This window comes from Pleurodeles waltl, chromosome 7, assembly GCF_031143425.1.
Source record: "Pleurodeles waltl isolate 20211129_DDA chromosome 7, aPleWal1.hap1.20221129, whole genome shotgun sequence".
In the NCBI taxonomy this organism is placed as follows: Eukaryota; Metazoa; Chordata; class Amphibia; order Caudata; family Salamandridae; genus Pleurodeles; species Pleurodeles waltl.
This window is the reverse complement of record NC_090446.1, coordinates 1,485,301,347-1,485,329,315: the sequence shown is the minus strand read 5'-3', so window position 1 is coordinate 1,485,329,315 and position 27,969 is coordinate 1,485,301,347. Positions and strand designations below refer to the sequence as shown.

The following is a 27,969-nucleotide window of genomic DNA, read 5'->3' as shown; positions in this document are numbered from 1 at the left end:
TCACAGGCTCAGTCATTAGTCCCATTATCTTTACCAGTTTAGTCAACCTTGCACCTGTTGCAAGTTTACACTGTTGCATTCAGCAAGAATGTCTCCTTGAGCAAGTCGAGTCTCATGAGAAATAATTTACTACCGTTACACACACATCTTCTAGCTTCTGGAAAACTACGGCTACATGTCCTTCAGCAAGTCAGCACATTGCACGTTAGAAAAACACATTTCATATGAAACCGGGCAGCTAGGCCCCGACTTATGCTAACTAAGGCCTAGGGATTAATTTAGCAAAACCTTAACATATAGCTCTTATTACTAGTACAGAATCATACATTAGTACATTAATAATTAATTATTAGTCTATTTCATTAATCATCGTATACATTGGTGGCCACTCCCCATGGGCACATTTCAAATGCGTACGTTAAAGCACATTAATACATTTTCTATGCGGCATCATTACACATTAATTTGCAACCATCTCATGTTAATTTTGATTATAAAAACTACACTCCAACAATCCCTCGTCTGATGACACATGGCATCACACACATCCATTCATTAACAACCCTTTCACCTTTTCATTTCCCTCATTTCAATTTCTTCCTTTTGTTGCGCCTTTTCATATTTTGCTCTGAACTTTTTCTCCCTTTTCTTTTCTTCCCTCCTCGCTTTATGTTTTGCCAAGTTTACTTAACCCTTTTACTAACTTTGCTCAATTACCATAGTCCAAATAAGCAAGCCAAAACAATTACTATTCCCTTTATTAATTTTCCCAAAAAACCATGCCAAAGACCACTAAACCAGCTTCCCACACGCGCAAATCCATGTCCAACCTTTTCCCAGACACCTGCTTCTTTCAGTTCCTTCAAATCTGCAATATCTCTTGTTAGGTTAGTAAGCATATTTCTAATCTCATTACTATTATCTGGAATATAGGCACAAGAGTGACGCTCATTAAGCATCTTACTGACTCCGCCACTTTTTGCTAAAAGAATGTCTAAAGCAAGCCTGTTTTGAAGAGTCATAGCCCTCTCCACAGCAAGTTCAGTATCCATCAGGAGTATAGCCCCTGTGAAGTTTGTAGGCATGTTATCCACAATAGTAGACAACTTTCGAATCTTTATGGAGTTCAAAACAACTCCCACTGAAGGAATTATTGCTCCAAATATATCTCCTACTACACCAGCAGCAGTTTCTCTCATTTGTCTAGCACAAAGTAATTCTGTCACTTTCGGAAACTTCTATAAATCATCCAGTTGATAGATCTTTGGAAAAACTATTCCCAAATAACATGTCCCATACCATCCCTTTGGAAGATGGTAATAAGCACTAAGTCCACAAATATAATAAACCCCTGGGATCGCTTGATCCATTCCATTTAGCATGAACGTCCATTTATTCTGCAACAAAAACACATGCTTACACTCACTCGTTCCCACAAACACATTGTCATAATATGACTTCGGCCGCGTGATGCAAAGCCTACCTACATATTTTGCATCTAAAGCTAGCTTCCCTTGTTCCCTAACCCCATTGTTGATATTACTAAGGAATGATAGTTGCTGCAAGCCGTTCTCTAATTTCCCCTTTAAAACCCTTCTTCTATCTTCAGTGTGATCCTAAAAGCTCTTTTCTACAGGTGTAAGCAAGCATGTCAAATTATTGCGGTGTGCATATGATGTACTAATTGTCATTCTAGGCTCAAAGAATCCCTTAATCACCTTTATACCATAATACTTAGCTACACTATTCAAATCTTCTATGATAGGCACATAAGAGAACACGAGATCGTAGCTTGAATAAAAATACTGCACTTCTTCTTGGTTATAGAAACGTGTTAGTAGCAAACTACAACTAATCCCGTATGTTAATGGAAAGCTGTGATATGTAACTCCCTCTTGGACTGAAAGAGGAATTTGTGTACACACATAACAAGCCTTCGCATCCATAGTGTCAACGTACTCACTCAGCAAGCGATAGAAAACATTAGTAGACAGCTCCCCTTTTGTATTAGTTTTGTCATGCAAATACTTTGTATCCTGCTCAAACCTATCCCACGGTGTTAGTGTAGCAGTCTCAGAAACAGTAGCATTGTTAGCTTCAATCTCCTCCACCAAACGCATTTCCACAAACAAAGCTATAATGAATATCACACACACAACACCCAAAGCAACACCCAAATATTTACAGCGCTTATTCCCCTCAATGTCATCTGCTGACCTAGGCATGATCTGTAAAGAATCAGAAAGTAAAGTACTATAGGTGTACACAACTAACTTGAGGATGGTTAATAACTCTCTTTTTTTTTTTTTTCAGCAAGCTAGGCAGTGATTGTACACACAGCATATCCGTCCCTCAGCACTCCCACTGAGTCTCTCAGGCATGAACCATCAACATAATGTAATCATTTTCTTCCAATTGTGTATCTTTAATGTCAGGTCTCGGTTTGGTGCACAGTTCTTTTACCTCAAGACAATCATGTTCTACTTCCTCAGCATCATCAACATCTGTATTTTCATTAAGAAGCAAAGTTGCCGGGTTTAACAGAGTACAACGTTTTAAAGACACATTAGGTGACCCCAATATAATCGTTTCATATTTTGTTAGGCGGGCATTTGTCATATGTTGCGTCTTTGTTCGGGTGAGTAAAATTTCTACTCAGTGTGGGACCATTACTGTTAAGGGATGTCCCATCACTACGCCTTCACACTGAGTAAGGCTTTGACCAATTGCTGCAACTGCACGCAGACAACCCGGTAAGGCTGCTGCAACTGGGTCCAAAGTAGTTGAAAATTATGCTACTTGGTGGTACGCACCTCCATGGACCTGTGTCAGGACAGACAAAGAACAAGCATCACGTTCATGACAAAACAGGACAAAAGGTGTTGTGTAATCAGGCATACCTAAAGCTGGAGCCCTGCACATACACTTTCTCAGCTCAATGAATGCCCTCATCTCTTTCTCGGACATAGTTAGGGTATCTGGGCCATCCTTAACCTCCTTAATGGTCAACCTCACCAAAGGCTTAGAGATAATTGAGAAGTTTGGAATCCACTGGCGACAGTAGCCCACCATTCCCAAAAACATCCTAACGTCTCTCTTAGATGCCGGCGGATTCATCTGCAATATGGCTGTCACTCTTTCTTTAGATATTCTCCTTGACCCATTCTCAATGAGATGGCCTAAGTATTTCACTTCTTTCTGACAGTACTGCAGCTTCTTTGGGGATACTTTATGTCCGTTCTTTCCCAAATGATTCAGTAAGGCAATAGTATTGTACCTGCAGTCATCTTTCGTTTTGGATGCAATCAACAAATCATCAATATACTGCACTAGAGTCGAATTAAAAGACAATTCCAATGATTCCAAATCCTTCTTAAATATCTGATTAAAGATGGAAGGCAATTCTGAGAACCCTTGAGGAATTCAACACCAACTGTAAACCTTGTCCAAGAATTTGAAACTGAAGAGAAATTGGCTATCCTCATGAAGAGGCACCAAAAAGAACGCTTGAGACAAGTCCACGACGGTGAACCACTCTGCATCACATGGAACCTGGAACATGATTACAGTTAGATTTGGCACTATTGGGCAACATTTTACCACTATCTCATTAATTTTCCTCAGATCTTGGACAATTCGAACTTTCCCACAAGGCTTTCTCAATCCCATTATTGGTGAATTACATGGGCTGATCATCACTTTTTTTCAGACCCCTTGCTTCACAAAATATGCAATTATCTGCGTCACCTGTTAAGGACATCTTGTGCCATGTGGTACTGCGGTACCTGGGGAAACACAGCATTTGGCTTCCCCTCTACCTTGACTGGTTCTACTCCTTTTATCAATCCCACTTCTTTTCCTGTCAAATCCCATACCTTCTCTGTCACTGTTCCCTGTAATTCGGTCCGCAAGTTGGTCACTGTGAACATCGGGGAAAAGCTTATCAAGGGGTACTCCTCATCTATGGTCTCCGTCTCTGGTTCTGAGATCTGACCATCATCGCCTTCATCATCACTATTTGTCTGCGCCTCAATTCCCTCATTGGAACAGGTGACTAAACACCTCGTCTTGCACAGCAAGTCACTCCCTAGTAAGGATACGGGACTTGAATCACAGACTACAAATCTGTGCAGTCCCTGGAAGGTACCAATCTCAACCAGGACCAGATCTGTAATCAGATTAGTCAGGAGCTGATTTGCTACTCCTACCACTTTTATGGTACGCCCTGAAAGAGGCAATTTCGGAACCTCTGCACTTCTGACTGTGGAGCGTGTAGCTCCTGTATCAACCAGGAATGAAACCTTGTGACCCCTCACCTTCCCTTGCACATAAGGCCCCTTCTGATCTATTTCTAGGGACGCTGCAAGTCTGCACTCCTCACTATCTGAACAATCATCTGACCATTCATTGTTTATTCCATTCTCACCACGCAATGGGAACTGTTGTAATGCATTATTTTGACTCATTGTTTGACCTGTGACCTGTTGAGGAAGCATCACTTGTTACTGTCCCATTGGAGCTAAGGGGAACTGCATTTGCTGTCTAGGCACCACTGGAATCTGCGGTTGTACTTGCTGCACCTGCACTGATTGTACACGTGGCATTTGCATTTGTTGCATGGGCTGGAGACCCTGCATCTGGACCATATTATTCTGAAAGTTCGGATTTGGACCCCTCATTCTTAGACCCCTCACATTTTGGAATGCACCAACATCATTGCTTTGTTGAACAACACCATCCTGCACCATCATCTGACATTCCCGCTTCCAGTGTCCCACGCCCCGCACGCATGGTGACATCTTTTTCATCCCTTGCACATCATTTTGAACCACAACAGTATTCAAATCTGGACCACGGTTCACAAAACCTCCTCGACCTCTGCCTCTCGCTTGCGTTTGAAACATTCCATTTCCTTGCGGTTGCTGCACCATCTGCTGCACTCCATTTCCCTGCATCCCTGCTTGAGCTGCCTTAATTTGCATCACCATCACCTTCTCTTTCAGCTTTCTCTGCTTCAATTCAATCTCATCGCTAAAGTATTTCACATACTACAACACCTCATCAATCGGCTTCATTTGCCAACAGATCAAATGATTCTTAATCATCGGGCTAACCTCTGGCCTCAATTCCTCAACAAACCTGAACACAAGGTGATTCATGTCTTTCGGATCTATGACCTCTGTGCCCCTGTAGTGCTTGAACGCCTTCAACAGCCTCTCATAGGAAGCATGTATTGACTCTCTGCCCTCTTGTGCTGTTCGATCAATTTTCTACCAATCAATAACTTTCGGCCACACCTTCTGCTTCAAAAACCCAGTCACCTTAAAGTAGTACCTCATCACCTCAGGAGACGGTGCTCCCGTAAACTTGTCCCTTGCTGGTTCCTCTGTCGGCCAATCCACGCTCCTCTTGCACTCAAGCCACAAATCAGCTGGAACTATAATCTAAACAGTGTATTCAAGTCTTCCCAAAGACATTTCGCAAGCTTCACAAACCTGTCCGTCTGCTGATACCATTCTATCGGCTTTTCTCTCAACTTGGGATAATAGTTTGTGAATGACAATATGTCTCCTCTAGACCACGGTACATGGACTAGAACCCCTCCAGCTGTTTCTCTAATCTGTAACATCTTTATTGTTCCCGTATCTGGCACAGATTTCGCCTGCTGCTGTTCCAGGCAGTCACTTTTCCCCTTATCTCTCTTCTGCGCCCATCTGCCTTCCCACTTCTCTAATGCTCCCCAAATTTGAGCACTCTGTAGTATCTCTTTAAGGTGTGCCTTCATCCCATTAGCCCTCATGTGGTCAAAATCTTTATGGTTCGAAGTCTAACCTGTAATTTCTCTTCAGATGCTTAGTATTATCTAAGTCTATGCCATATCTGTCTGCCAAGTTCGCTAACCTCTGGTGCACCTTACTCACTTCTTTGGGTATTTTCGGGCACAGATACCTCAGTTCTGCTTCAGTGTATGATTCTAACTTGTTCACTCCCATGCTTCCTTCAACTAACTCAGCTGCATCCAGACCCAGTCTCACTAAATTCAGATATTCCTCTCGCTCTGACCGCTCTGCTGTTGAAGGAGTAGTTTGTGGAGTGTTAAGCTTGTCTAACCATTCATTTAATTGTTGCGCCGTCAAACCTTGCAACAAGACATTTCCAGCCTGCACCACCGGTGTTTGTGACGTATTTGCACTTAGTACCTGTGGGGTCAGAAGGCCCAAACCTGCTTGTCTCATTGTCTCTAAAGGAACACCTATCGGACTGAAATCTAACAAGGACCTAGATCTCTCTGCTGTCTGTTCTCCTGGTGTCATCCCTGGAGGGCTTCCTCTGAACCCTCCTCTTATCACCTCTTGAGTCATTACCCCTTGGTCACATACACTAGGCTTTGCCTGTGCATACAGCGGTACTGGCGGACCAACGGTAATTGGCAAAGATATAGCAGCTGGTGCCTGTGCGTTTCCCAATCCCTGTGGAGCATTAACTCCCATAGCTTGGTTCATTACGGGTGCTGCGACTGACTGCGGTCCTGTGACCGAAGTGTAATTCGGAACCACCTGTTGCTGCGGCTGGGGCAGCAAATGTGAAGTTGGCTTAATCTGTACTAACTTTGATCTCGTGTAAGCTGGATCAGACGGCACCATCAAATTCGTAGTCGTCTCTAATACTGGGACATCAGGGTGGAGCCTCTGAATTGGCGGTGGCTGCAGCTGTATCTCCGTCTCTGGTGCAATGGATACACTAGCACCATTCTGTATCGGAGCTGATGTGGTAACATTATTTTCCTGTGCTGTATTCATGATCCCTTGACTCTGTGTCGAATTTACAGGATCTGCACTAGTACTTGGCCTATTATCATTTATGGCATATGGTGGTGGTCGATCATGTAACAACTGATTGAGAAACTCATCATCATCTGAATCATCCTCATCTACCCAAGACTTCTGAGTCTCCTTTTGCTTACTAGAGCCCTTGTCTGTTTTACAAGTGGCCTTTCGTCCCTGTGTTTCGGCTTCTTGAGTTATTGCTGGAAACATTCTTACTCGGTCTATTATTTCCCTTCTCCACATCTTGTTCTCACTATCCCATCTAGCCTCCGCTAGTGTCTTTTCTGCTTTCCTCATTCTCCTCTCGAACTTCTGTTGCCTCTGTTATATGGCCATTAATTCCCAAATCGCTAACGCCTCAAACTGAGCTGGTCTCGGAGGTGGCTTTTGCTCATTTAGCGCTTTCCGCAAATTCTCTAAAACCCCTATTGTAAATGTTCCATTCTCTGAAAACACCAAACACCCATCTTTCTCTGTCAATTTGTACCATTGCTTTAGCCAAAGACATGGCGCGACTCCCTTCTTCTCCATTATGGCATAAGCCGGAGTATCCTCTGGCGGTGTAGGCTCCCCCAGACTCGCTGTAATGTACACATCTCCCCTCAAAGCACTCTTTAAAGCCTTGAAAAACTTCATTTTTGCATCTTTTATTTCATTTAGAATCTAATCAGGAAGTGACCCTTCTCACTAATCGACCTATCCCAGCACGGCTCCAATGACGTCACACTCACACACACTGCGGCTGACAAATTCCTGCGGCTTGTCTTCCTCACTCTCTATTCACACAATACCAATGCAATATATTGCGAGCACTTTAACAACAAAAACAAAAATTTGCCGGTTTACTACAGGAAGGGTAACACAATCGCTTCAGAACTCTACAGAGATTTCACTTGAAGCCTCAGCCGCTACTCTCTCCTTCTCAGATCCCACACTTGCAAGCAAAATTTGAACCGCAAATTTCACTCTCGACTTGTCAATGGTTCGTCCTAGTGCACTTTAGAACTTACCAAATCTCCATCAAAGGTTTCACTCACACACTTTGACTCAAACTCGACTCGTCAACCACGCCAGTTTGACCTATTAAACCACGCAAATTACAGCATAAATCAAGTGTCTCATATACTTATCAATATACTCCGGAGTCTTAGACCACGCCGGGTCCATACACCAACAACCACGTGGACAATTTTTGAGCACAAAGAGCCACACTCACATGAAGTTTGCCGACTTCCCAACTCTCATACTGCGGGGTACGCCCACTCCTACTAAAACATCACCTGGCCTAAATTCTCACAACCCTCACAATTAACCTGCGATATGCATACGCTGATCAAGTGCATATTCTAGGTCACATATACTTATCACTAGAACGCCGAGAACATACCCAACTCACTTCGGCAAGCTCCGAGATTCCGGGAAAGTCATTTTGGACTTAGGGGCACATCATACTTCCAATTTGCATTATTTAAAAAAAATACTTCTAAAACAATTGTCCCTCGTCCTAGGGCCCTAAAGGGCCTAAACCATCCTCTGCTACCAGAACTGATAACGCGTCCCGTCCTAGCTAATTTACTTAGTCTGGGACTCATTTTAGGCCAATGAATATTTGACCCTGATTGGAGACACCTTAGGACAAGATAACTAATCAACATGTAATCAATAGATCAATAACCTCATCAATATTCACAACAGCAAATCAATCAAATTAATCAATAACATTAATAAGAATCAGAACACGCCATGACGTTTCAGTCATGAATAACCACACAACATTTTATTAAGATTTGTGATATTTATTCCCTATTGATTACACTCTACTAGCAAATTTATTAGTCTCAGTACCAAAAAAAAACATTAACAATGTCACAATATGGCAATTTGAATAAGACTTCATCCAGGCAAAGATCATGAATGTTAGACCTGACAGCCTTAGGGAGGTCCCCCCTAACTTTTTGCCTGCCTCCCTCCACTTTTTGGACACTGTTTTGCTGGCTTTTAGACTCTGCACACTTTACCACTGCTAACCAGTGCTAAAGTGCATATGCTCTCTCCCTTTAAACATGGTAACCTTGGATCATACCCAATTGGACTATTTAGTTAACTTATAAGTCCCTAGTAATGTGCTCTGTATGTGCCGAGGGCCTGTAGATTAAATGCTACTAGTGGGCCTGCAGCACTGGTTGTGCCACGAACTTAAGTAGCCCCTTTACCTTGTCTCAGGCCTGCCATTGCAAGGCCTGGGTGTGCAGTTTCATTGTCAACTCGAATTGGCATTTAAAAATACTTGCCAAGCCTAAACCTCCCCTTTCTCTACATATAAGTCACCTCTAATGGGTGCCCTAGGTAACCCCTAGGGCAGGATGCTGTGTTGGTGAAAGGCTGGACATGTACCTGTGTAGTTTACATGTCCTGGTAGTGTAAAACTCCTAAATTTGTTTTTACACTACTGTGAGGCCTGCTCCCTTCATAGGCTAACATTGGGGCTGCCCTCATACATTATTGAAGTGGTAGCTGCTGATCTGAAAGGAGTAGGAAGGTCATATTTAGTATGGCCAGAATGGTAATACAAAATCTTGCTGACTGGTGAAGTTGGATTTAATATTACTATTCTAGAAATGCCACTTTTAGAAAGTGAGCATTTCTTTGCACTTAAATCTTTCTGTGCCTTACAATCCACGTCTGCCTGGGTTTAGTTGGCAGCTCCTTGTGCATTCACGCAGACACACACCAAACACAGGGTATTCAGCCTCACTTCCATACATCTGCATTTTGAATGGGTCTTCCTGGGCTGGGAGGGTGGAGGGCCTGCTCTCACACAAAGGACTGCCACACCCCCTACTGGGACCCTGGCAGACAGGATTTAACTGAAATGGAACCTGGTGCACTTCTAAGCCATTCTTTGGAGTCTCCCCCACTTCAAAGGCACATTTGGGTATAAAACAGAGCCTCTCGCCCTTCCACCTCAGACACTTCCTGGAGAAGAAAACTTGTAACCAGAACCTGCATCCTGCCAAGAAGAACTACCTGGCTGCCCAAAGGACTCACCTGACTTCTTTCTACAAAGGACTGCTGCCTTGCTGTTGCCCTGCTGCCTTGTTGAACTCTTGCCTTGCTGCAGAAGTGCTCTCCAAGGGCTTGGATAGAGCTTGCCTCCTGTTCCCTGAAGTCTCAGGACCAGAAAGACTTCTTTCTTTCAACTGGACTCCTTGTGCAGCAAAAAATTTGACTCACAGCTTGTTCCGCTGTGAAAAATTCACGCACGCCGACTTGGGATGATGCCGCATGACTTCGCAAGGAAAAGATCGACGCGGCGCCTGCGGTGCGACCGGAACTTCGATGCATGGCCCGCCTGGACAACGCCTCCCGACTTCCAGAGCGGAAATCGATGCACCGCCTGCTGTGATGAAGAAAATTCCACGCACAATCCCACCGGAACGACGCGCAGACGGACAACAAGCCCAGGATTCCACGCACAGACCCCGGGGCGTCTGAAAACCCAGCGACCCACAGAGGAGACCTGTCCCCGCGCCGGAAATTGACTCAATGTCTTCCCCGCATGAAAAATAACGACGCAAGTCTGTGTGTGAAGGGGCGAAACCGACGCACACACAATTATTCCACGCATCTCCTCCGTGGCCCTCTGCAGAGATTTTTCACTCCAAACCAGGTACTTTGTGCTTGAAAGAGACTTTGTTTGCTTTTTAAATACTTAAGACACTTTATATCACTTTCCAGTGATATCTCTACAATTTCTTATTGCATCTTTTATCGTTTTGACCTGCAAATACTAAGATAAATATTATATATTTTTCTACACACTGTGTGGTGTATTTTTGTGGTGCTATATTGTGTTATTGTATGATTTATTGCACAAATACTTTACACATTGCCTTCTAAGTTAAGCCTGACTGCTCAGTGCCAAAGGTACCAGAGGGTGGGCACAGGATAATTTGGATTGTGTGTGACTTACCTTGACTAAAGTGAGGGTCCTTGCTTGGACAGGGAGTAACCTGACTGCCAACCAAAGACCCCATTTCTAACAATGAACATTAGAACAAAGCACAACGTCAACATGGATTAACTTTAGCAGAGTATCATTAGTGCATTATTCAACTAAGCATAGATTCAGTCATTTGTCTATTTGAATCCGTCTTAGAGAACCCCTTAACTAACCTCGAATTAGCATTAGCATGTTGGGCTTCATTCAAAACAATTTAGCAACACAAATTTAGAAAACATCTAACTATGGTCTCTATCAAAAGAAGCAGTTGGTACTAGAAAGAAAAGGCAAACAGACAATTACAATTTCATCATTATATAGTTACCCTCCATAATGGGTCAGCATACAGAGTCAGTCTTCGTCCTCAGGACATCAGTAGATTCGCAATCAGCCAGGAAACGCAGCAAAAGTTCAACAAGACAGGCAATAAAAGTATCAATCGGGCAGGTCGAAAAGGTGAGGATGGTTTGTAGAAACAAATAATAAAGTCTTTAATACAGAGTGACAAAGTGGCTAAGTAATAGAAAGGAATGGCACATGTTTGGCAATGGCAAAAGGTGGCTCAGAATGGCTGATTTCTCCTTATGACATGGCATTATATCAATCTTGTCGTACAAGCTTCTAATTTCCAACTGGGCAAAATTTGGTGCATCATTATCTCCAACCAATAATAAGCTTGCCACCTCATTAGGATTTTCATTTTAGAACAGTTCTCACGTAGTTTATTGGCTCCTGTAATTGACGTCTACAATGGGTAGAATGTCAGGTACAAACTTTTATTCTCGCAGGCTCAGTCAGTAGTCCCATTGTCTTTACCAGTTTAGGCGAACTTGTACCGGTTGCAAGTTTACACTGTTGCATTCAGCAAGAATGTCTCCTTGAGCAAGTCGAGTCTCATGAGAAAGAATTTACTACCGTTACACACATGTCTTCTAGCTTCTGGAAAAGTACAGCTACATGTCCTTCAGCAAGTCAGCACATTGCACGTTAGAAAAACACATTTAATATGAAACCGGGCAGCTAGGCCCCGACTTATGCTAACTAAGGCCTAGTGATTAATTTAGCAAAACCTTAACATATAACTCTTAATACTAGTACAGAATCATACATTAGTACATTAATAATTCATTATTAGTCTATTTGATTAATCATCGTATACATTAGTGGCCACTCCCCATGGGCACATTTCAAACACATGTGTTAAAGCACATTAATAGATTTTCTATGCGGCATCATTCCACATTAATTTGCAACCATCTCATGTTAATTTTGATTATAAAAACTACACTCCAACATATGTACCGCCAATGGTTTACTGCCGTTGAATGTCTGCCGTGGTGATTCGTGGGTCATAATGTGATGGGCGTTGTTTTGTTGGCGTAACAGTATGAGTGTTGGGACCGCCACTTTTCCACTGACCTCTGGGCTGGCATATTTATGTATGTGGTGTATTCTGTGGGATTGGTGAGTGTGTGTCATAATATGGTGACAGGATATTCGCCACTGCAGCGGTATGCTGGCGGCCGTCACCGTGGCAGTAAGCGGGATTTACCACCAATGTCATAATGAGGGCCTATATATGTATTGGTATAGGTCTTTTCTATTCCTTATTACTGCTTCCTAACATTGCCTAAGGGTCTTTCCTCTAACACCCTTGCCGTGGTCCTTCTTCAATCTTGTTGTTTATGCTGGTGGGCGTGTCCCATAGCTTCCTCGACAGTGTGCACGCATCGACTGCCAGAAACGATGAGATGGACGTCAGTAAGGTGTCCAACGTCGGACACTCTCTAGCGTTCAATGTGGCAAACGGTAAGCAGTGCAATGCGCTCATACAGCCAGAAGCACAATACGCTTGTAAAGCCAGAAGCGTGCGCTCTGGTATATTACTGTACTAGTCATTACCAGAAGCATGCACAGGATGCCTCGTGCACCAGAGTCAGTTCCTTTAAAAATGTCTTTAGTCATTACCAGAAGCATGCACAGGATGCCTCGTGCACCAGAGTCAGTTCCTTTAAAATTTTCTTTAGTCATTACCAGAAGCATGCACATGATGCCTCATGCGCCAAATTCAGTTCTTTTTAAAGTTTTCCTCAGAGCTGCAATATATCTCCTTGCCTTTTATAGCGCCGGGCTACTCGCGCTTACCTCAGGAGATATTCTAATGTAGCTCATTCACGCTGCGCTGCGCCCTTGCCGTTGAGCAGGAGGACCTGGCAGCTCATCGCCAAAAATATGTTGCGATGCAAGTACTCAGAAGACAAAGGTTAAGGGCTTGAGTATTTATTGGTAGTAAAGGTCAAGCATGACTTTCCTCCTTGCCAGTTGCTTGCAACTGTCAAGGATGGGAACACCTACGCTGACCTGACAACCGTAGAATCATTCGCTCATACCCAGATACATAACAGATTACAACAGTGTGCAAGGGAGAGAGTCAATTTTCTTTTAAGCACAAGAATGTATTTAAAGTTTGTATAATGCAGTTCAGTTAAGTGATGTAACAGTGTGGCATTTGTACAGAGTGCCAATATTATTGAGTAGGTATGGAATAATGGATATGGATACTGTTAGAAATGGGGTTTTTGGTTGGCAGTCAGGTTACCTCCTGTCCAAGCAAAAGCCCTCACTCTAGTCAGGGTAAGTCACACACTATCCAAGATTATCCTGTGCCCACCCTCTGGTAGCTTGGCACGAGCAGTCAGGCTTAACTTAGAAGGCAATGTGTAAAGTATTTGTGCAATAAATCATACAATACCACCATATAGCACCACAAAACTACACCACACAGTGTTTAGAAAAATATATAATATTTATCAGGATAATTGTAGATCAAAAAGAATAAAGTTGCAATGGAAAATTGTAGAAATATCACAGGGAAGTGATATAAAGTGTCTTAAGTCTTTAGAATGCAATACAGTGTCTTTCAAGCACAAAGTACCTGGTTTCTGGTGGAAAATCTCCTCAGAGGGCCACAGGAGAAGAGATGCGTGGAAAAAGGGGTGTGTGCGTCGATTTCTCCTCAGCACACACAGACTTGCGTCGGTCTTTTCCACGCGGGGAGGTCGGGCGTCGTTTTCCGTCGCGCAGACAGTCTCTTTTTGTGGATCGCGGGGATTACCAGATGTCCCGGGTCTGTGCGTGGATTCTCCTGCTTGTTTTCCGGCTGCGCGTCGTTCTGCGGGGCTGCGCGTCGAAGTTTCGATCTCACGGTAGGCGTCGCGTCGATTTCTCCTTGGAAGTCGGGCGGCGTTGTCCTTGCGAGGCCGTGCGTCGAAAGTTTGGTCTCACGGCAGGCGTCGCGTCGATTTCTCCTTGGAAGTCGGGCGGCGTTGTCCTTGCGAGGCCGTGCGTCAAAGTTTCGCACTCACGGTGGGCGTCGCGTCGATTTCTCCTGGAAAGTCGAGCGGCTTTGTCCTTGCGAGGTTGTGCGTCGAAGTCTCGATCGTCCCGAGGGCGTCGCGTCGATCAGCGTCGGTGTGCGGCGTTTTTCTCGCCGCGAAACAAGCTGTGCGTCGAAATTTTCGGCGCACGGAGCGTCCAAGTGAAAGGAAGAAGTCTTTTTGGTCCTGAGACTTCAAGGAACAGGAGGCAAGCTCTATCCAAGCCCTTGGAGAGCACTTTCACAGCCAGACAAGAGTTCAGCAAGGCAGCAGGGCAACAGCAAGACAGCAGTCCTTTGTAGAAAGCAGACAGGTGAGTCCTTTGAGCAGCCAGGCAGTTCTTCTTGGCAGGATGTAGTTTCTGGTTCCGGTTTCTTCTCCAGCAAGTGTCTGATGAGGTAGGGCAGAGGCCCTGTTTTATACCCAAATGTGCCTTTGAAGTGGGGGAGACTTCAAAGAGAGGCTAAGAAGTGCACCAGGTCCCCTTTCAGTTCAATCCTGTCTGCCAGGGTCCCAGTAGGGGGTGTGGCAGTCCTTTGTGTGAGGGCAGGCCCTCCACCCTCCCAGCCCAGGAAGACCCATTCAAAATGCAGATGTATGCAAGTGAGGCTGAGTACCCTGTGTTTGGGGTGTGTCTGAGTGAATGCACAAGGAGCTGTCAACTAAACCTAGCCAGACGTGGATTGTAAGGCACAGAAGGATTTAAGTGCAAAGAAATGCTCACTTTCTAAAAGTGGCATTTCTAGAATAGTAATATTAAATCCGACTTCACCAGTCAGTAGGATTTTGTATTACCATTCTGGCCATACTAAATATGACCTCCCTGCTCCTTTCAGATCAGCAGCTGCCACTTCAACAGTGTATGAGGGCAGCCCCAATGTTAGCCTATGAAGGGAGCAGGTCTCCCAGTAGTGCAAAAACGAATTTAGGAGTTTTACACTACCAGGACATATAACTACACAGGTACATGTCCTGCCTTTTACCTACACAGCACCCTGCTCTAGGGGATACCCAGGGCACACATTAAGGGTGACTTATATGCAGAAAAAGGGGGTTCTAGGCTTGGCAAGTACTTTTAAATGCCAAGTCGAGGTGGCAGTGAAACTGCACACCCAGGCCTAGCAATGGAAGGCCTGAGACAAGGAAAAGGGGCTACTTAAGTGGGTGGCACAATCCGTGCTGCAGGTCCACTAGTAGCATTTAATCTATATGCCCTAGGCACCTGGAGTGCACATGACTGGGGACTTATAAGTAGATTAAATAGTTCCATCAGGTATGATCCAAAGTTACCATGTTTACAGAGAGAGAGCATATACACTTTATCACTGGTTAGCAGTGGTAAAGTGCGCAAAGTCTAAAAACCAGCAAAACAGTATCCAAAACGAGGAGGGAGGCAGGCAAAAAGTTAGGGGTGACTACCCTAAGGCTGTCAGGTCTAACATGTGTGTCCCCCAGCTGAAAGTGGGGAGAGCTACCCGACCTCCTGGGAGCTCTCATCGCTAAGGCGGAAGTACCTGGAGAGACCATCAGCATTGGCGTGGTCAACCCCTGGGCGATGTTCCACCGTAAAGTCCATCCCCTGTAGGGAAATGGACCACCTCAGAAGTTTTGGATTCTCACCCCTCATCTGCATGAGCCATCTGAGGGGTCTGTGGTCTGTCTGAACTAGGAAGTGAGTCCCAAACAGGTAGGGCCTCAGCTTCTTCAGGGCCCAGACCACAGCAAAAGCTTCTCTTTCAATAGCACTCCACCTCTGTTCCCGTGGTAATAGCCTTCTGCTAATAAAGACTACCGGTTGATCTTGGCCCTCCTCATTTAGCTGTGCTAGGACTGCCCCTATGCCATGCTCTGAAGCGTCTGTCTGCACGATAAATTCCTGGGAGTAGTCAGGGGCCTTGAGCACGGGGGCCGTGCACATGGCTTCCTTTAGGGCGTCAAAGGCTTTCTGACAAGCCTCTGTCCAATTCACCAACCTAGGTTGCTTCTTGGACGTGAGTTCTGTCAAGGGGGACACAATGGTACCATAGCCCTTGACAAACCTGCGGTAGTATCCGGTGAGGCCTAAAAAGGCTCTCACCTCAGTCTGGGTTCGAGGTGGTTGCCAGGCCTTGATAGTTTCGATCTTGGCCTGGAGTGGCTGCACCTTGCCACCACCTACTAGGTGTCCCAAGTACACCACGGAACCCTGCCCAATCTGGCACTTACTAGCCTTGATGGTCAGGCCTGCCTGTTGCAGGGCCTGAAGCACCTCCTTGAGGTGGAGCAGGTGTTCCTCCCAGCTGGAACTGTAGACAGCTATGTCATCCAGGTAGGCTGCACAGAAGGCATCCTTGCCAGCCAGGACCCCGTTAACCAACCGTTGGAAGGTAGCGGGGGCATTTTTTAATCCAAACGGCATCACTCGGAACTGGTAATGGCCGTCAGGGGTGGAAAAGGCGGACCTTTCCTTAGCCCCCTCAGTCAGGGCGATCTGCCAGTACCCTGAAGTAAGATCAAACGTACTCAGGAACTTGGCAGCGCCTAGCCTGTCCACGTGCTCATCAGCTCGGGGGATGGGGTGAGCATCAGTCCGGGTGACTGAGTTGAGACCCCGGTAGTCCACACAGAACCGGAGCTCTGGCTTCGCACCTGGGGCAGTAGCCTTAGGGACCAATACCACTGGGCTGGCCCAGGGACTACTGGATTTCTCAATGACCCCTAGAGTCAACATCTTGGAGACCTCCTCCTTGATGCTGGCCTTCACCTTATCCGACAACCTGTAAATTTTGTTTTTCACAGGGAGACTGTCACCGGTGTCAATATCATGAACACAGAGGTGGGTCAGCCCAGGAGTAAGGGAGAACAGGGGGGAGAACTGCTCCAACAGCTCATAACAGTCTCCTTTCTGATTTAGAGTCAGGGTGCCAGACAGAATGACCCCGCTTACTGACCCATCACCTTCTTGGGCAGAGAGGAGGTCGGGGAGAGGTTCACTCTCCTCTTCCGTTCCTTCATCTGTGACCAGAAGCATGTTGATCTCCGACCTCTCACAATGAGCTTTTAGTCGGTTCACATGGAGCACCCTTAGGGGATTCCTAGGGGTTTTGAGGTCCACTAGGTAAGTGGCCTCCCCTTTCCGCTCCTTTATTTCAAATGGGCCAGACCAGCGGTCCTGGAGAGCTCTGGGCTCTACTGGCTCCATTACCCACACTTTGTCTCCAGGTTGAAACTCTACCAGGGTGGCCTTCTGGTCATACCATTGTTTCATCACCTCTTGACTGGCCTCAAGGTTATCTTGGGCTTCTTTCCAGAAGCGGGTCATCTGGTTGCGGAGGGCCAACATATAGCTGACCACATCCTGAGGGGGTGCCTTTGGAGCTTTCTCCAATCCCTCCTGGACAATGCTTAAGGGTCCCCTGACAGGGTACCCATAGAGAAGTTCAAAGGGACTGAACCCTACCCCTCTCTGGGGGACCTCTCTGTAAGCAAAGAGAAGGCATGGTAAGAGGACGTCCCACTTACGCCTCATGGCCTCAGGAAGGCCACCAATCATGCCTTTCAGGGTCTTGTTGAATCTCTCCACAAGACCGTTCGTCTGGGGGTGATAGGGTGTGGTGAACTTGTAAGTTACACCACACGCATCCCACAGCGACTTCATGTATGCGGACATGAAGTTAGTGCCTCTGTCAGACACTATTTCCTTGGGGAACCCCACACGGGTAAATATCCCCATCAGGGTTCTGGCCACCACCGGTGCAGTTACTGTCCTTAGAGGGATTGCCTCTGGGTAACGGGTGGCATGGTCCACCAAAACCAGGATGAACCTGTTGCCTAAGGCAGTTTTGGGGTCCAAGGGGCCAACAATGTCGATGCCCACCCTTTCAAAGGGGGTGCCAACGACAGGAAGTGGAATCAGGGGGGTTTTAACCCTTTTTCCTGCTTTACCACTGGCCTGGCAGGTAGGACAGGATCTGCAGAACTTGTCTGAGTGTGTCCTCATTTTGGGCCAATAAAAGTGGGTGACAAGCCTGTTAAAGGTCTTGCCCTGCCCCAAATGTCCTGCCAGGGGAATGTCGTGAGCCAGACCCAGTAGGAAGGTTCGGTAACATTGGGGGACCACCAGCACACGTGCTGCCCCAAAGCCCGGAACCTTAGGCTCACTGTAAAGGAGATCATTCTCCCAATATAGGTGGTGATCGCCAGAGGCGTCGCCGGCTGCCTGGTTTGAGGCTTGTTTCCTCAAACCTTCTAGAGTGGGACATTCTTTCTGCGCCTTGCAGAAGTCCTCCCTGGTGGGTCCACCCTCAACTTGCCAACCAGCAAGCTCAGGTAAGTCACCTAGGGCGGCGATGTCTTCCCCAGTTGGCTCGGAAGCCTCCTCCTCAGGAGCCCCGTCAGCCACTCTGGGAACAGCGGGGGCCGGTTTCCCGCACCCCTGGTCCCCCCTCTTGGCAGCTCTCTGGGCCATCGTTCCAGGCTCCAGATGCCCTTGACTTCCCTCTCGGTCAGCCATGGACCGTGTGGTCATGCAGACCCACTCAGGTAACCCTAACATCTCCAGGTGAGACCTGAGCTCCACTTCTTTCCAAGCAGTGTGCTCAAGGTCATTGCCTAACAGACAATCTACAGGCATGGCAGGACTCACAGCTACTTTCAGAGTACCAGAGACCCCCCCCCACTCAAAGGGAACCAGAGCCACCGGTAGGTGACTCTCGCGATTGTCAGCTACTCTGACCTGGTGGAATGTATTAGGCATTATCTGCTCTGCTGACACCAGCTGACTCTTGATAGTAGTCATACTGGCTCCTGTGTCACGCAGAGCCTCCACCCTCTGCCCATCAATGGTGACCCACTGCCGGTACTTGGAAGTATTTCTAGGCATGTGGGCCTTGGGCACCATTTCTCCTTCTCCCAGGGACACTAGGGAAATCTCTACCTGTTCCCCAAAGCTAGTTGGGTCCATCTCCCCCCCGAGTGCTACACTAGTCAACCCAGGTGCCTGTCCGGTAGTGGACGGTGCCCTCTTGGGGCACTGAGGATCGCCTTTGTAGTGACCATATTGGTAACATTCCATGCATTTGGGGCTAGATTTTCCTGACTTGTCAAATGTCCCTGGCTTTCTCTCCAAATTTGGAAAAGGAAGGGTTGCCACCCCCTCCCTGGGAATTCTTTTGGGGGCCTTTAGAGAGTTCCTTATCTGTAAGTTTATCTCCCCCCTCTTTCTTCTGTTGGGAACCCTGACCACCTTTGTGGGAGTCCCCCCCAGGTACCTTTTTGGACACTCTGGTGCTAACCCAGAGGTCCGCCTCCTCAGCAAGCTTCCTGGGATCAGTCAGCTTACTATCCACTAGGTGCTGGCGCAAATCTGTATAAGTAACATTAAGCATATGCTCTCTCAGGATCAAATCATATAAACTTTTATAATCTGCTACTTTGTTGCCCCGCACCCATCCATTCAGTGCCTTACTAGAGAAATCAAAGAAATCTACCCATGTTTGTGTGGTTTGTTTGGTGCTGTCCCTGAACCTCTGACGGTATCCCTCAGGGGTCAGCCCAAACTTTGCAGTAAAGTGGCTTTCTGGAGTGGGTATGTGTTTTGATCCGGTGGATCCAATGTGAGAAGTGTGTCCCTCCCCAATGGCGGCACATAACCCCACATAGCTACCCCCCATTGCCCTTCAGGAACCTCATGAGCCCTTAGTGCAACTTCATAAGCAGCTAACCATTTATCTATGTCATCTCCCACCACAAAACTGGGCACCACATTTTTGGGTATACGAACCTTCTTTTCTCCAGCAGGTCCTGTCTGTATGCTGCCACCATTATTGCTGGATTCAGACTGTCTTGCCTTGATCTCCAGCTCCTTGAGACTCAGTTCATGAGCCAACAATAGTTTCTTTTCAGCCAAAGCTCTTTCAGCTTCCACTTGTTTGGCTGCTCTTTCAGCTTCTGCTTGTTTGGCTGCCCTTTCAGCTTCTGCTTGAATCTGTTTGGCTGTCCTTTCAGCTTCAATCTGTTTGGCTGCTCTTTCAGCCTCAGCTTGTTTGGCTTCTCTTTCTGCCCTCCTCTCCTCCTGTTGCGCCTCAATTTTCAGTTTTGCCATTTGCAATTGGAACTCCCTTTCCTCTCTCCTTTCCTCTGCGGTCAGGCTTTGCATGGAGACACTGCTCCCTGGTCTGGAAGGGTGCACAATTGCAGTGGTAACACCATCCATAGATAGTGAAAATCCTTCTGAGGGGCCATTTTCTGGCTCCCCTTCCTCATCATCCTCTAAATGGGCTTCTGCCCAGGCCCTCAGCGCCACTTGAAAGTCCTCCTTTCTGGAGGCCCCTTGGGTGGGTACCCTCAATGCCCTGCAGAATCCTCTTAGTTGTTTGACCGTGTATGTATCCAACTGGACTAGGTCAAAGTCCCCTGTCTGAGACCCAGTCAGAGACATGTTGAGTGAGGATTTAGTTTTTGAAAATTGTCAGGAAAAAACGGATTTTCAAAAAGAGATAAAAACCAAGTTGACCTTCAACTGTGGGTAGGTAGTGAGATACTTAGCTACTGTATGTCACTGCACAAATACAAGTCCTATCCTCACCGCTGATCACCAATGTTAGAAATGGGGTTTTTGGTTGGCAGTCAGGTTACCTCCTGTCCAAGCAAAAGCCCTCACTCTAGTCAGGGTAAGTCACACACTATCCAAGATTATCCTGTGCCCACCCTCTGGTAGCTTGGCACGAGCAGTCAGGCTTAACTTAGAAGGCAATGTGTAAAGTATTTGTGCAATAAATCATACAATACCACCATATAGCACCACAAAACTACACCACACAGTGTTTAGAAAAATATATAATATTTATCAGGATAATTGTAGATCAAAAAGAATAAAGTTGCAATGGAAAATTGTAGAAATATCACAGGGAAGTGATATAAAGTGTCTTAAGTCTTTAGAATGCAATACAGTGTCTTTCAAGCACAAAGTACCTGGTTTCTGGTGGAAAATCTCCTCAGAGGGCCACAGGAGAAGAGATGCGTGGAAAAAGGGGTGTGTGCGTCGATTTCTCCTCAGCACACACAGACTTGCGTCGGTCTTTTCCACGCGGGGAGGTCGGGCGTCGTTTTCCGTCGCGCAGACAGTCTCTTTTTGTGGATCGCGGGGATTACCAGATGTCCCGGGTCTGTGCGTGGATTCTCCTGCTTGTTTTCCGGCTGCGCGTCGTTCTGCGGGGCTGCGCGTCGAAGTTTCGATCTCACGGTAGGCGTCGCGTCGATTTCTCCTTGGAAGTCGGGCGGCGTTGTCCTTGCGAGGCCGTGCGTCGAAAGTTTGGTCTCACGGCAGGCGTTGCGTCGATTTCTCCTTGGAAGTCGGGCGGCGTTGTCCTTGCGAGGCCGTGCGTCAAAGTTTCGCACTCACGGTGGGCGTCGCGTCGATTTCTCCTGGAAAGTCGAGCGGCTTTGTCCTTGCGAGGTTGTGCGTCGAAGTCTCGATCGTCCCGAGGGCGTCGCGTCGATCAGCGTCGGTGTGCGGCGTTTTTCTCGCCGCGAAACAAGCTGTGCGTCGAAATTTTCGGCGCACGGAGCGTCCAAGTGAAAGGAAGAAGTCTTTTTGGTCCTGAGACTTCAAGGAACAGGAGGCAAGCTCTATCCAAGCCCTTGGAGAGCACTTTCACAGCCAGACAAGAGTTCAGCAAGGCAGCAGGGCAACAGCAAGACAGCAGTCCTTTGTAGAAAGCAGACAGGTGAGTCCTTTGAGCAGCCAGGCAGTTCTTCTTGGCAGGATGTAGTTTCTGGTTCCGGTTTCTTCTCCAGCAAGTGTCTGATGAGGTAGGGCAGAGGCCCTGTTTTATACCCAAATGTGCCTTTGAAGTGGGGGAGACTTCAAAGAGAGGCTAAGAAGTGCACCAGGTCCCCTTTCAGTTCAATCCTGTCTGCCAGGGTCCCAGTAGGGGGTGTGGCAGTCCTTTGTGTGAGGGCAGGCCCTCCACCCTCCCAGCCCAGGAAGACCCATTCAAAATGCAGATGTATGCAAGTGAGGCTGAGTACCCTGTGTTTGGGGTGTGTCTGAGTGAATGCACAAGGAGCTGTCAACTAAACCTAGCCAGACGTGGATTGTAAGGCACAGAAGGATTTAAGTGCAAAGAAATGCTCACTTTCTAAAAGTGGCATTTCTAGAATAGTAATATTAAATCCGACTTCACCAGTCAGTAGGATTTTGTATTACCATTCTGGCCATACTAAATATGACCTCCCTGCTCCTTTCAGATCAGCAGCTGCCACTTCAACAGTGTATGAGGGCAGCCCCAATGTTAGCCTATGAAGGGAGCAGGTCTCCCAGTAGTGCAAAAACGAATTTAGGAGTTTTACACTACCAGGACATATAACTACACAGGTACATGTCCTGCCTTTTACCTACACAGCACCCTGCTCTAGGGGATACCCAGGGCACACATTAAGGGTGACTTATATGCAGAAAAAGGGGGTTCTAGGCTTGGCAAGTACTTTTAAATGCCAAGTCGAGGTGGCAGTGAAACTGCACACCCAGGCCTAGCAATGGAAGGCCTGAGACAAGGAAAAGGGGCTACTTAAGTGGGTGGCACAATCCGTGCTGCAGGTCCACTAGTAGCATTTAATCTATATGCCCTAGGCACCTGGAGTGCACATGACTGGGGACTTATAAGTAGATTAAATAGTTCCATCAGGTATGATCCAAAGTTACCATGTTTACAGAGAGAGAGCATATACACTTTATCACTGGTTAGCAGTGGTAAAGTGCGCAGAGTCTAAAAACCAGCAAAACAGTATCCAAAACGAGGAGGGAGGCAGGCAAAAAGTTAGGGGTGACTACCCTAAGGCTGTCAGGTCTAACAGATACCCACAACATGTTTGAAGTTGATGATGTTCCTGGTACGGTTGTTTTCTGATTCACTTCACTTCACAGATTTTCAGATCCTTCATGCTCAGGAAATCACTGTACTAACTAGTATGTAAGAAATTTCACGAGGAATGTTTCAGAAATCTTATTTGTTCTTTGTACTGAAAAAGGAGGTGACATCAGTGTGCAGTTGATTCCTGCATCTTATGATAATAAAAATGTTTCTGTTCCAGGTAGTTTGAGTTTGGAAGAAATGTCTTCAATGGTTAGCAACTACTGTTGAGGTGATTGAGATGTTCCCAGTACTGAAGGTGATTGTGGAGTGTGTACCTGCTCAGATCCTGTGTCTGCTAGGGAGAGTGATGCATCTATTGAAGGCGATGTGAGTGTGAAGGAAATCCTGCTTGAAGTGAACGATATGGTACTTTTCGTGTGTAAGGGTAAGGATGTGTTGCATCTAGCTCTGTGTATTTTTATTTGTGCTGTTGTAGTTATCCTGTCTAGAATCAAAACCTTGCCAGGAGTCTGATTGCTGGAAGTGGAGAGGATGGTTACAGTGGAATCCACATTCTAATGTAGATATGAATGGATGGGACATCAGAGAAGAGTATTACCCAGTGATCTTTCTGTAAGGATTCAGTTATGACTATTAAACGCTCTTAAGAGTTTTCTCTTTGCCCACCATGTGCAAGTTGTCAGTGTGACAATATGGTGACATGAGTTCACGAATTGTACCAGGCCTGAGTCTGAGCTTTACCTGCATCACCCAACAGAAGCCACTAATTCATGACTGGGTGAGCAGTCAGACAATTGAGTATTTAGTGATAATTTACAGAGGTTTGTCCTATTTTATTTTAATAGGTTCAGGACTTGTGATGATAATGTTAATGTTGTCTAAATAAGTATATTTGCATTAAAATGTGCATTTGGAATTTCACAAAGTGACATGCATAATGTTGGAACTATACAGAATCTGAGTCCAATGGGCAGGGATGTGCGATGTTCACAACTAAGCAACTACCTGATGTGAAATGTTTGTGGAATTCGTTTAAATTTGCTAAAGGGTGAAATAGGCTGAAGGCTATTAGCGGAAGAATGTTCCTGCAGGTTATTTTCGCTCCAATTCAAATTCCACAAAGTTGCTGAATAAAAAAAAAAAAACAATGTCCAGTATTGTGTGGATGTGACGTTAAACAACTTTACACACCAAATCTAATGGCTGTTGCATGCAAAAGATACTCACCCAAGGAAGGCGCCCTACTGAACCCGAAAAAGCTATAGAGAGACCTTTGCTGCCAGAATAATACACACAGAATTAATACCGTCTTTGACAATACTTATCTCTTGATTCCTGTTTCTTAGATCTTCAAGATAAGCCCACAATCGATCTGCCACCAGCACTGACCGAGGGTGCAAATGTGAGCGTCAACTGTACAGCCCCAGGGCGGTGCTCAGGAACGCCCCCAAGCATCTCCTGGACTATGGGCTGGAACTCTGCATATTCTACAATGAATCGCACAGTTAATCATTCTGATGATACCCAGTCCCACATATCTGAGATCACCTTCCAGGTTAGCAGGGAGCATAACCGCAAACAACTGGATTGTACTGCATATTTTTCCACTGTGGGAGCATCAGCTACAAGTAGTGCCACGCTCAATGTCGAATGTAAGTACAGTTTTAAAACATTTGATAAAAGTTATGCTTTCAGTGAACTTCCTTTTGGCGAACACCATTGGTCGGTGAATGGGTCTTAAAAAGCAGTGAATGAATCAGTGCATCATTGTTCCTTTATCACCACTCCTTATCTTAGGACTGGAGAAGTTCACAGATGAATGACTGGAAACGTGATGAGCGCTTTGCTGCCTTTTGGCTAGGTTCACACTTTAAAAATACCACATACATACATACATACATGCAGACATATATAAAATGCCACTCAGGACTCTGACTCCATCATCCAAGCACTCATTTCGCACAACCTATCTGTGGGCTAGAAGTAATGGATTAGAAAGGTGTCCTTGGGAACTAATGCAAGCAGAGAGAATATCCCTTGGCGAGTTCACAATTAAAAAAATACAATAATTGGAATGCGATGGGTCCTCAGACCTCTGGGATGCAGTGACATTGCTGCTGACACGCTACGCTCATTGTTAGAAGCAATTGCAACCAGTCAATAGGTAGGAATGTGCTGCAGAATAGCTGGAGAGAATTCCCAAACTTTCACAAAGAAAAATGGCCAGATTTACAACCTTTTACACTAGGTTTACATCACAAATGTGACACAAACCTGCGCAAAACATTTTTGTGAAGAATAGGTATCCCAGTAAAATAACCTAAAAGTAACGCAACGCAGCACAAAGGTCAGAGAGGCGTTTCATGAGTGGTACTTGGACGTTCCCATGCAACCTTCCATGGATTTTGATGCAAAACTCTAACTACTAACAGTAGTAGACTGGGTTTTGCACCAAAAAATAACGTTGGTTCAAAGCAGACATTGAAAATGAGAAATTCTTTTATTTCTCCTTTCTTGTCCGACTTTGCGTGTGTGCTGCACTGTACAAGCCACATACAAAGCAAGAAAAGCTTTAAAGTTAGTGTAAGCATAGTGGTTTGTACTGGAAGGTTAACCTGTATGTCTGATTAAGATTCACGCAGACACCCTTGCACTATAGTGCAAAGCATTATGCATGTCCCAGTGCTGCCTGATTGTGCACTAGCGCTAGGTAGGGGAAGGAGGGTGTTACATCTCTGCAGATATGGCAGTCTTCTGCTCTCTCCGTGTCACACAAGGCTGAGCAGCAACATTTTGTCTGTGCTGCGCTGCCTGGCATCTTTGTAAATCTGGCCCTCACTTTGAAATACTGGTCAGCATCAAGCAGCAGCCACTTGAAAAACAATAGATACAAAGAAATAGCTATTTATAGACAATAAACATGCAGAACATTAATAAAGTGCATAATTAATATTTATTCCACATAACATAAAATTCACCGACTAGGTACCACAGGGTTTCCTAGGCAAAGGGCTTATGCAATGGAGCGCTCTGAAGTGTCTGACACAACATGTAGCGCCCTATAAAACTACTAAATAGCATTGGCAAACTATAGGTGTTGGAAAAACACAAAAAGCACGACTGACAGAAATTGACAAGTTGAAGGCCAAAGCGTGTCTGGGATGGAACAAAATATCCAGCATCAAAATTCAGCCTGGCATACTCAATGATATACCAAACAGAAATAATCACTGCTGGGAAAACATTCAGAGTTTTAGAGCTTTGCTGTCAGTAAAATGTCATTAGAAACATATAAAAAATGTCACTACATCCCAGAGGCTTTAGAAGTTTGATAATATTTTATCTTAAATTCTCAGCACAAATGATGGTGTTCTCCACTTATTCTGGTTTATTCGGAATTACTGACTAATGGAGGTTCCTCTAAACGTGTTGATGTGGGTGTTTTAAACACACCTTCCTTAAGAGTTCCTTAGAGAGTGCGAAGAAACACTGCAGTTCGGAGGAAGACAGCATGTATCTTTTAGAACAAGAATCGTGATAGCGAAGACCAAAGATCTAGGTGGAAGGCAATGGATTGGAAGAGGAGGTAAATGATAAGAGAAAATAACGTTATTATGCAATAGAAGAGCTCAAATATTAGAACATAGCCATGAGCTGCATAAAAGAAAAGTCTTTGGTATTCTAAATCTAATAGTAAAATGATATTATTTTGTTATTTATGTAATGCTCATGACACCATTTGTCACCATTTCTAAGTATTGTAATGTACATGGGTAGGTGTAGAAACGTAGTAGTCCTTCCGAAAAGTTTTTTTCTAAATACTTTGCAAGCTTTACCTTCTCAACGTTTTCCTAGCTTTAAAATGTATAGGAAAAATCGCATAAAATCCACTATACTTCTGTTTTTGTTCTGAAAAAAACACATAGAGCAGGTATATTTGAACTTAAAATAAATGTTTGTTATAAATGTATTTGTGCAGGAATTTTAGCCTGAATCTGAAATATGGAAATGGTGATAAACTTAGTTAACGAAATGGCAAAGTTTGACACTGTCACATAACTTCATAGATGAAATTTTAGTAGAAACAATCCGTAGTAAACACCAGATGCTACCATTACTCAATTTTATGCTAATACATTTATCAATCTCTTGAGAATTAAATATGTAGTTGGTTACTTTCATTGTATCTAATGACCTTCAGATCATACCAGATGCCAACAAAGGTCACTTAGAGAACTGAGACATCTCACTGAGGAAGGCTGATATTAGAAGAACTACTGGAGCAAGAGCCTTAAAAAGGACGGGGCTGCTTAGGAGAAAGATTGCCTTCTTCTGAGCTTCTAGTTGATGATATGACTTCAGAGAACCTCAGACCCGGTCCTCATGAGGTATTACATATGTTTGTTAGATAAAAGGGATCTTTCAGATTTAGGATTGAATGATTGAAGTACTTCCTTGTTAGGTTCTGGCCTCTACTTGAAATCATTAATGTTCTTGAGTGCCAGAATTTTGATTTGGTTAATGGATTTAATGGGACTCTCGCATATTTTTCAGGCACCATAATGTTCCATCAAAGTGAACAATATTCAGTAACAATACTTTTATTTACAATTTTAAATTTTAATAACAACGTAAAATATGCAGTTTAGACTAATATTTCAGAAGTTGTTTTGAATGAATAACAGTGGCAAAGTTTAAGACAATGGAGATTAGGTAGACACTGGTGCAGTGGGAACCCTGTTGTGAATCAGTGAGGCTCCTGCACATCAAACTCGCTACCTGTCAGCTCACGTGGAGGTGGGCAAAGTTCAAGATTTCCATTTGTGACATCTAGTCTACCTCCGTTAGAGGAAATCCTTGACCTGACAGCCCCTCTGCCAATAAGCATCCAGGTCATAGTGACCGTC

At 45.2% G+C, this 27,969-nt stretch overlaps 1 protein-coding gene across 1 annotated transcript in view; it reads left to right on the top strand.

The window, feature by feature from the left end:
• LOC138246550 (sialic acid-binding Ig-like lectin 13) overlaps nt 1-27,969 on the top strand; it is a 238,017-nt gene that overhangs the window by 111,617 nt on the left and 98,431 nt on the right. The window contains exon 4 of the mRNA XM_069201220.1: nt 24,409-24,714. Within this exon, the coding sequence (XP_069057321.1) occupies nt 24,409-24,714 (306 nt within the window). The remainder of the gene's footprint in view (nt 1-24,408; nt 24,715-27,969) is intronic.